Source organism: Lipotes vexillifer, unplaced genomic scaffold, assembly GCF_000442215.2.
Source record: "Lipotes vexillifer unplaced genomic scaffold, Lipotes_vexillifer_v1.1 scaffold251, whole genome shotgun sequence".
Classification (NCBI taxonomy): Eukaryota; Metazoa; Chordata; class Mammalia; order Artiodactyla; family Lipotidae; genus Lipotes; species Lipotes vexillifer.
This window is the reverse complement of record NW_006770868.1, coordinates 344,021-354,558: the sequence shown is the minus strand read 5'-3', so window position 1 is coordinate 354,558 and position 10,538 is coordinate 344,021. Positions and strand designations below refer to the sequence as shown.

General features: G+C 48.0%; 1 protein-coding gene across 1 annotated transcript in view; it reads right to left on the bottom strand.

Moving 5' to 3' along the window:
- The window catches only part of ZFP64 (ZFP64 zinc finger protein), an 82,974-nt gene that overhangs the window by 13,639 nt on the left and 58,797 nt on the right, over positions 1-10,538 (bottom strand). The window contains exons 6-7 of the mRNA XM_007446364.1: positions 1,757-1,906; positions 1,523-1,585 (exon numbers count right to left, since the gene is read on the bottom strand). Coding sequence (XP_007446426.1) covers positions 1,523-1,585; positions 1,757-1,906 — 213 coding nt within the window. The remainder of the gene's footprint in view (positions 1-1,522; positions 1,586-1,756; positions 1,907-10,538) is intronic.

The window sequence follows — 10,538 nt, the reverse complement described above, 5'->3', positions numbered from 1 at the left end:
GGGGGGCGGGGGGGGGCGGGGGGGTCATCTTTGTTCAAATGGCTCCCACAGTCTGCATGCTCTCACCGACATCATCCTGGCAGCCTTGCCTTTCAAGGCTTCACTAGGAGGCCTTTCACGATCCACCCTTCCCAGGCAAAGCTGACCCTTTGTTCTCTAGTTTCCATAGCACAATGCCCATTTCCAGTAGAGACTGGTTGTCCAGAAAGCTGTCTTCTTAATGATGGAGCTTCAGGGTTTTAGCTGGGCATATGGCTGCCCTTCTTGAAGCCATTTTCCAGCCCCCGCTTCATGCCTGATGTGGCCACGACTAAGTCTGCTCATTATACCACTAAGTCACAGGGGATGCTGCTTCTGGGGCATGACCTGAGGGGAGGCATGCTGTGAGCCCTTCCTCCTGCTTCTTTTTTCCACTGGTTGAGAGACTGAGTTCTAGAGCAGCTGCCTTGGACCAGGAGACGAAGCTGTATGTTTAGGCTGCCAGCTATTCCACCAGCTGTGGACTATTTACTTCTTAAATTGTACTTGAAAGAAATAAATCTGATTGTGTTTCAGTCACTTAGTTTGGTTTCTCTGAGAGCAAAGACATCAGTATCCCAACTCATACAGGCTACTATAGTCTACACTAGAGATCAGAGCTTGGCAAAGTTTTTGTAAAGAACCAGAGAGTATAATACATCTTAGGCTTTGTGCAACATGCAGTCTCCAGCAACTACTCAATAACCCCACTGTAGGGCCAGAAAAGTTATTTTTCATAAAATTGTTAATATGTAATGGGCTTACTGTTACATTATTGGTAACAAAGCAGCCAAAGAGAACAGTTAGACAAGTGGGCATGACAACAGGCTGTACGCAGTGCGCAGAGCCTGGTTCGTGATCACGCATTCCTTTGCTCCAGCACGTATGGTTTCTCTGTATTCTTAGCAGCTGGTTGCTCTGAAGGCACCTTTGAGAAGCAACTTCACTGCTCTTATCTAAGGTTCCTATGGCCATAGGGCCTCTCTGCCCCCCTCCCCTCCCCCTACCTGCCTCCCCAACTTCACCTCACACCCATCCTGCTTCTGCTCCTGGAACCCTTCCTTCTCCTCATCTGGTTACTCAGCCATCTTTGTTTTTCTCTTTTTTCTTTTCGCCATGCAGCACGCAGGATCTAATTCCTGGACCAGGGATCGAACCCATGCCCCCTGCACTGGAAGCACAGAGTCTTAACCACTGGACCGCCCGGCAAGTCCCTTAGCCATCTCTCATAGTTTAACTTGAGAGTCTGTTCCTCCGAAAAGCCCGTCATGACCAGCCTGGATCAAATCCCCTACTATAGTCCCGGTATTTTCCCCCTCGCCTGTTAGTTACCATTATTGCCTTCGTGACATTTTAGGTCCCAGACCCTCCCATTAGACTAAGTTTCATGAGGCAGAGAGACTGTTTCTGTCCTGCTCGCCACTATACGCCCAGCACTTCGTTCATATCCACATCCTTGGGTTTTTTCAGCACTCAAGTTTTGAACAAATGAATGGATACCTACCAGTGTGGATTCTTAGATGGCGGTCCAAATCTTTCATGCCGTGAACAGTTCTGAAGTGGCAACCTAGAAAAGAAAAGCAGGTTCCCTTAGTATAAATAACCTCAAAGAGGAAAGCTACCAGGAATCTGAAATTCTGGCAAGTCACATGCTGAGTCAGTGAGCGAACTGATGCTGAGCTCCTTTGATTGAGCCCCGTACAGAGAAGGGGCTCAGCGCCTCGAGTTTACTCTTTACCTGGATAGCAGCAGTTGAAGGTCCTCTCCCCAAGGGTCACTGTTTGTTCCTTTGACTCAGAGGGAAGAGCTGTGACAGGAGCTTTCTGGGTATCACTGCTATCAGCGGAGGGACAAGTTGGTTTTGGAACATCATTATCTAGTTCTGAAGCTGAAGCTGAAATTGAGACAATAATAAGTGTTACTTAATTTCTCAAATATGAGCACCATGGTAAGTCTTATAGCAGGTTTGGGCTTATTTCACCTACCAGCCCCCCACAAAAAAACAAAAACCCGAACATCACAAGTTCGAAGCCATGCACACTCTGGTCTTAACAATCCTCTTCCTCTTTACCAATTTCCAGGAAGTACAGGGGACAAAGGAACATGGTATCGTGACAGGGACCCAACTGCCAAGATCCAGACTGCAAAACTTTGCAGCAGCGCTTCTCGAACAACATGGGGAAGACCTGGTACATAGCTTCTCGAACAACATGGGGAAGACCTGGTACATAGAATAATTTCCAATCCGTCAGACCAGTATTTTTTTTTTTTTTGCTGTACGCGGGCCTCTCACTGTTGTGGCCTCTCCCACTGCGGAGCACAGGCTCCGGACGCGCAGGCTCAGCGGCCATGGCTCACGGGCCCAGCCGCTCCGCGGCATGTGTGATCCTCCCGGACCGGGGCACGAACCCGTGTCCCCTGCATCGGCAGGCGGACTCTCAACCACTGCGCCACCAGGGAAGCCCAGACCAGTATTTTTTTATAAAATAAAGACAAATTATGAGAAAAATGGAATAAGACAATAAAAGCCCAAACATTATTAGATATGACAGAAAGGTGGATGTCGAGCTGTTTTTAAGTGCTTACTCTCCATTTCTGAATTTATTTTGACTCAACTCAGTAACAGGTCACAGACCACACTTCAAGTGCCACGGCTTTCCAGGACAAAATGCCACTGTTTCAACTTGAAAGATGGAGGAGGAGAAAGAAAAATCAGAGCCTAAAAGATTTGAGATGGTCTGTAGTATCAGGACCTTTTTGGATCCCGATTTAAACATATTGTAAAAGCCATTTAAGACCATGGGAAGTGCAAACACTAAAGTTTGATAAGGGAATTTTTTTTTAAATAAAGGTGTGAAGATGAAATTAAAAGTTTTTAAAAGCATTCTAGTAGTTTACAAATGGTTATTTATAAATTGTATATGTCTGATGTGCTTCAAAATAATCCAGGGAGGGGAATGGCTGCACAGAAGAAACAAGATTGGCCACCGTAACTAGTTGTTGAAACTGAGCATCTAGTCCAAGAAGTTCATTGTATCATTCTCTCTGTTAGTAAGGCTAAGCTAGGTAAAACTGCTGTTTTTGTGGGCCAAAATGATCAGATAATTTCATAGGGTTCAATCTAATATGCAGGTTTAAAAATTTCTATAACAAAGCCTAAGTACTCCTAGAAGATTGTAAAGTGATTTCTCTCCAAATAGATTTAAGACCAAGGTAAAAAGAGGTGCTGTCAATATCTTAAGTCTTTTTTTTTTTTTTTTGCAGTACTCAGGCCTCTCACTGTTGTGGCCTCTCCCGTTGAGGAGCACAATCTTAAGTTTTAAAAAATATATTAACTAGTTTATGAAGTACAGGCCAAGGTCAGGGACTTTTGGCCCCAGTTACAGAAGATGGATTCCATCTTTCTTGCCAGGTTTGTTAAGGTAAACCTTCTTACCATGAGAAGCTGCAGAACACATTAATAAGGGCTTCGGTTCCAAGCATATGGTTTGCTTAGCCACGTGCTAGCTGTGTGACTATTGGCAACTTAAAGTAAACTGAGGCTCAGAAAGGTTATCTGTAAAAAGGTATCACTGACCTGCCTCAGAGTTAAGAGATGAACAAGGTAAATTCTTGGTACAGCGTCCGGCCTCCACTGAGTCAGTGCTATTACAGGGCTTCAGGTAAAGGACTGCAGCTATCACATCCAAGTAGCTGGGGTGCTTGAAGCCCCTTAACAGGGTCTGAACAACTGACCTAGTCCCGTAGCTTTCAACTGGGGGTCATTTTGCAATACCTGGGGATGTTTTTGATTGTCATGATCGTGTGCACACGTTTGCGATAGTGGCACCTAGTGGGCAAAGGCCAGGGACATTGCTAAACATCCTATGATGCACAGGACGGCCTCCACACCTAAACAGAATCACCTGAATTGCGGGTTAAATGTAGTTTCCAAAGCCTCATCCAGACTTAACTGGGGGTGGGCCCAGGAACCTGCATTTTTAAAGCACTCCAAGTGATATCCTCATACTACTCTTTAAGTCTTTGCTACTCAAACGGTGGTCCAGAGCACTAACGTCGGCGTGACCTGAGAGCTTGTTAGAAATGCAGAACTTCAGGTCCCAGACCTACAGAATCTGCCCTTTAACGATATCCCCAGGTGATGCCTATGCTCATTAAAGTGGCAGAAGTTTAACTCCAAGCCAGCACTACTCAAAAACCTGTGCATCACAATCACCTGGAGGGCTTGTTAAGGTACAGGTGGCTTGGGCTCCGCCTCTGCAGTTCCTGACTCAGTAGGTCTGGAGCAGAGCTGGCAATTCTTCATTTCTAACAAGCTCCCAGCTGATGCTGCTGGTCTGGGGACCACATTTTGAGATGCTGCTCAAGGCCGCGGGGCTAGATGGTTTCAGCCAATTAGAACCCACACTTGCCAGATCTGAAGTCCATCGCTCTGTCCCTCAGAGGAAGACACAAAACCTAGCATTGTTTAGCAATTCACATGTTAAAGCAAGCCATTAAACTACTGAGGGTTTTTAATCCCACAGAAACCAAGGGAGACTGAAAAGCTGAAATCTAAGTGAGAGGCTGTAAAGCACAATGATTTAGCAAACTGACTGGGAAGCCAGGTGATAAGTTCCAAATTCCAATTCTATCCTTTACTAGCTGTGTGACCCTGAGTAAGTTACTCAACTTCCCTGTTCCTCGGTTTCCACATCTGTAAAATGAGGATTATGGCCCCCATCTCACAGGTTTAGACAAAGATTAAGTTCTTTAATGTATATACGTAAAAGAACCTTATACATAAGTCAGCACTATATAAATGTTACTGGTTTTATTCACTGATGTGTATACACACGAGCCACCAGATTCTCAGGGAGTGGAAAACACACTGAGCAATGCACGTTTGAAGACAGGCAGAAGGGAGACGGATGGGTTAAAGCTATCAGAAAACTGCCCAAGGCTATACAGGGTCACTAAGGCAGACTATGGCAGAGGCATGCAGAGCCTCGAAAGGCGACTTCCTCCTTCAATTTTTAGCATCCAGGAAAGCAAGGAAGGTCAGAAGCCTACCCTCCTGAGAAAGGTACAGCTGGGGCAGAGGCCCTTCTAGTCTGATAGATGGGGTTGGGGCCACATCTGACAGAACTCAGTTTAGCACAGTGTCCATTTTAACCCTTTGTTGATGTTCCTTTGGTAAGGCTGTTTTCCTGCCCCTCTTATGACTGAAGTGATTGAAGTCTACCAACTGACCTGCTCTGTTCTGTCTCCTCCAAAAGCTAGGTGAGCTGCAAAGCCATCTGCAAATTAAGAGTGGCCCAACCTTAAAAAAAAAAAAAAGGCCGGCTTCTAGCTCAGCATCATAACATACCTAAAACGCGTGGTGGGGGAACATCAGTTGCAAGGCTGCTTTTCCCCCCAGCGACGGCTGTGCGCTGACACCCACAGCGCTGCACAACACAGATCACCCTCCCCAACCCCTCCAAACACAGGGCAAGGCTCCAGGAGGTGCCCTGCAAGCGCTGTCTGCAGGAAGAAAAAGCAGCCCATGGCACTCACTTGGAACAGCCCGGGTTTACTCAGGAATTGTCTTTTATAATCGCTTCCCCCAAAGACTCAGCATCTCCAATACCTCCCCAATTCTTTTACAGAGGATCAGCACAAGCCTTCCCACCCCAGGAACCCCACCCTAGGGTTAGGGTGGAACCCCACTCCGGTTCCACCCGCCTATCGCCACTCTAGACCTTGCGCACAAAGACAGGATATTTTGGTTATAGTAGTTCCATCCAGCCAAGCTTTAGGTTTTTTTTTTTCTTTAAAGAAACTTTATTTATTGGAATAGGTAACAGATCGTTAATAGGTATAATCCAAATGTTACTGTGAAAAGTCTCCAACCCCACTCCCCAGCTACCCAGTTCCCTCCAAAGGCAATGTTCTTGAAACATTTTGTTTAATTAGCTATTTATCTAAAGGGTTGGTTTTCTTTGGTTTTATTTTTAGGAGTGTATTTAAAACTAAAGCGTGATGCCAAACTATTAGATTAGGAGTGACTTTAAGCTTCTGCTTTCCTCCACTACCCCCTTGGGAGCGTATCAAAGCCCACCAGACAGACCTGCTGCTGGAAGTCTGATCCTTCTGGCAGAAGAGACTAGATGCCCCTCTCCCTTTCCGAGCCAGGAAAATGCTCGGGAGGGAGAGAAGAGAAGAAAGTTCTGCTAAAACTCCTCTCACTACCCCCTTGCTAAGCAAAAGGCAGCAGCGACCCACGGGCGGGAGGGAAGGTGGCGGGCAGAGGGACCGTCAAGTAGGAACCTACATTGTCTTACCTGAGTGCAAGAAAATCAGAAGGGGAAGCGCCTTAGAAATGCAGAGTCCCCGACTCCACCCCACCCCTGAGATTACAGCAGCGCAGGGGGTGGTGGGAGCCTGAGAATTTAGCGAGTTCTCGAAGCTCCCTACCTGCAGGCTCTTCAGAAGCAGAGGCTCCAAGGCCCACCGGGTGAGAAATGCTGCCCCGGGGGCCTAGGGTAGTCCGGGGTCCCTAGGCTTCTCCCGGACCCCCTCTAGCCCGGTGGCAGCCGGCGTGAGCCTGTTAAATCCCACCGCGGTACCCTGCTCACTCCCCGCCCCCAACATGGCTCCACTTCGCTTACGGTAGGAGTCAAAGTCCTTATCGGAGCGCGGGGCTCCCGTCACTTCTCAAAACCTCAATCGGACGCGCCTCCAAGCTCCAGCCTCGCTGACGCCCGAGGCCTCTGCACTTGCTGTTCCCTCACAACCTCCAGAGTGTTACTCGAGGCTGCCCTCCACGGAGAGGCTTTGCCGGGACAACCCCCTCCTAGCTTGAGGTTTCCCCCGGCGCTCCGCGCTAACACACCTCACGCGCCGCCGCTGTATCTCACGTGCCATCTTTCTCGCCTCCACTGGGCCATAAGCTCCAGGAGGGTCGGAATTCTATCCTCCTTGTTCGTTGCTGTGTCTCTCCCCAGCACCTAGCCCCAGGTCCCGGCAGAAGCTCAGACATTTTACAGACATCTCCCCCCATCCCTCAGGAAAACGCCTGGGGCGCGGGTCTCGGAGCGCCCACCTTCCAGGCGCTCAGCTCCAGCCCAACGCCAAGGAGGTCGGGCACCCGGGTGCCGGCGCACCCCGAAGACAGCCTCCAAAGGGGTCTCAGAGCATCCTTCCAACGTGTTCGGGAGATGAACCGTCATTTCACAGCGCTTGGGGGGAGGGGGAGTGGATGCAGGAATCCCCTCGGGGAGCGACGTAATTTACCCGAGGAGGGTGAATTTACAAGGGGGGGCGTGTAACTTACAAAGGCGGGGTCAGCAAGGCCCGAGACCCAGAACTCGGGTTGGAAGCTTCACCCACCCTTCCACGCCCGGTGGCCGAGACCTCGCACCCGCGCGGCTCTGGGGAACGTCCGAGAAACTGCCTCCAGCCCCCCGGGCCGGACGTCCGCAGCACTACTCACCCGGCTCCCCCAGCACCTCCGGGGCCGCCTCGGCGAACTCCTGGCGCTCAGGCTGCGGCTCTTCGGAGCCGAGATGCTGGGGCCTGGCCTGCTTGCGCCGCGACATGGCGTGAGGACCAGGGCTCTAGCGAGTGCCTACGAGTGGCCAGCCTCACACAACCAATTCCCGGAGTTCGGAAATTACCCCCTCCCTCGGCCGGAGCGCGCATGTCCCGGCAATTCTGCTCCTCAGCCGAACAGGGCGATTTATCAAGGGCCCTGACGGCTGATTGGCCCGGAGCCAAGAACTCGGGACTCCTGGGGAAGCGCGGCCCACACCCGGGAAGCCCGCACCACCTGGGAAGCTCGTTAGAAATGCAGACTCTCGGGCTCCACCCCAGACCCGCTGAATCAGAATCTGCATTTTAACAAGCTCCCCAGGTGATTCGCATGCACATTTAAGTTGGAGAAACCGTATCTGCATTTTAACGAGATCCCCAGGTGATTCGTTTGCCCATTAAAATTTTAGAAGCACGGCTCCTCCAATTTAATGTGCGCGCGAATCACTGGGGATCTCGTTAAAATGCAGATTCTTACTCAGTGGGTCAGGGGTGGGGCCTGAGCGTCTGTATTTCTAACGAGCTCCCAGGTGATGCCTTTGCGGCTGCTGCCGCAGAGGCCGCGCTTTTAGATTCTGGCTTAATTGGTCTGGACTGAAACCTGGGCATTGGTGTATATATATTTTAAAAAGCCTCCCCAGGTTATTCTGAAGGGCAGCCAAGGTTGAGAAGCACGACCTCCACTCGTGGCTGCATATTCGAATTTAAAATTTAAATGAGGCTAATGCGTCTCCAACGGCAGGGTGAACTTACTGGTCCTGGAAGAGTTGGTTAAAAATGCAGATTCCGGAAGTTTTGGCTTCAGGCAGCGGAGCCCAGGCATCTGCATTTCCATGCAGCGTCTCTTCCCCGGCCCCCAGACTCTGGCGCCCGGGGTCTGAGACCACACGGAGGAAAGAGGCCTGGGGCCGACAGGGGCGCGGGCCCCGCCCAGCAGGCGACTGAGGCGTGGTCCTCGGGGGGTTGAGCTAATTGGCGTTCGTGCTCAGACTGGCTGGGCCCTTGATGAGACCCGAGGGGACCCCTCCTTGCACCAGGAAAACGACATCCAACAGGGAGCAAGAAAGCCACCTACAAGCCCCAGATGTTTACTTTCTTCCATTGGGGAGTTACTTAAGGCGGGGCTGTGCCCCAAGCTTGCCCGAACTTGAGGGTCACGTGGGGGCCTTGGTTAAAAAAGACCCGTGTTCAGCTCTGAATCCGTGGGGCGGGGACTGGGAATCCGTCTTTCTAACATCGCCGCGGTGAGCTTTTCTGCCGTGGCTTGCTCCGGCCCTGTGGGGTTTCGCAGCGTCCTGTAATTCACCTTCTGTGAGGTTACCCTTGACAAACCCTAGGGGACTGTCTGCAAGAAGAGCATTTTTATATTTCTTTAAAAAGGAGCTGTTTTCCTCAAACTTCCCGTTGATTTTCAAGTTGTGAATTGATTGTAGGGATGTTTGTAAAGCCAGGTGAAGTCACTCAAGGTTAAATTTTCGAGATAAATTTTTAAAAATCAACTTTTGAAGTTTTCTTTGGGATGTGTGTATATGTGTCTAGGTACACATATATGTAAAGCCATTTCAAAACATACGTGTGTGCTTCTGTTTATCGTGTGACCTTTTGGAATGTCTCAGAAGGATCTCTAGGGGCCAATGGTTGCCTCTGGGGAAGTTGATGAAGGAAAAGCACCCAGCTGGGAGGTTGGGAGGCATCTGATACCGCTTTTTACTACTTGAGGTGTGTACCTATGTTTGTATTTGCTATGGATAGAAATAATTTCTTCAGCTCAGGTGCACACAACTAGATTAACCAATCTTTGGTACAAGACCCGTTGTCATCCCTGATCTGTCGCTGACCTGTATTTGTCTGGTTGGTTGTTTGTTGCTTGGCTTATTAAGATATAATTAATACCAGGGAACTCACTGACCCAAGCTAGGACCTTAACCATAACCTGCATTTCTCGTCTATCCCCCTTCATCCCCTCCCCAAATTTAATAGCCATCCACCTAAACCCTTCATTCTTCATTCCTTTGTTTTTTTTTTCTTAGCAAGTCTTTTTTGCACCTACATGTATTCCTTAAATTTTAATTTTTAAAGAACTTCATGAAAAGGGTATGTAATCTTCCAGTAATTACTCCTCCCCCGCATTTATTATATTGCTAAGATCATCCAAATTATCACTGTTGTTCAACCAGTTTGACTGATGTGTAATATTCCATGGTGTGAAAATATCACAATTGGTTAATCTGCCGTCCTGTTGATGGGCACTTGGGTTGTTTCCCAGTCTTTGCCACGTGAATAATGCAGCTATGATCTTTCTAAAAAGTGTCAGTTTCTTAAATGAATGTATACGTTGGTTGGATTGTAAGTGACTATGTAAGAAATGATGCCACAGTGGAGGCACCAATCTACACTTCCCACAGCAAGGTAAGAGGTACCGTGGAGTCAAATCCTTTACCACACTCCGTATTGTCAGATGTCTTAATGTTTGCCAATCAAATTGACATACAATGATATTTCACTACAGTTTTGATTTGCATTTTCCTTGAATATATTTCAACAAAAGGCAAAGTAAATTATCAATATTTTCTACAAATATAATGACAGCAACAGATTAAAACTTGCTTCCTTTTTTGAAGGCACTGTTTTAGTATTTTACAATACATCCATTCAATGTTATGGTCCTAAATTAAGTTTATTACCATGTTTGGTTTTAATGGCTTGATTTCAAGGGTTATCACTGAAAAACTGAAGAGAAAAAAAAAAACCTCACGGGATATATAGAAAAAAAAAAGTATCATTGGCTATGCTTAAATCATGGTTCTCCCTTTTTAATCCCATTCACCACTTACACAAATTGACTATTTTCTTTGAAATCCAGCTCATAAATTTTCATTTCCCCTGATAATCAACCTGGGGCTTCTACAAATTAACCTGAAGAGGTTAACCTAAACTACATCTTTTTTTTTTTTTTTTTTTTTTTT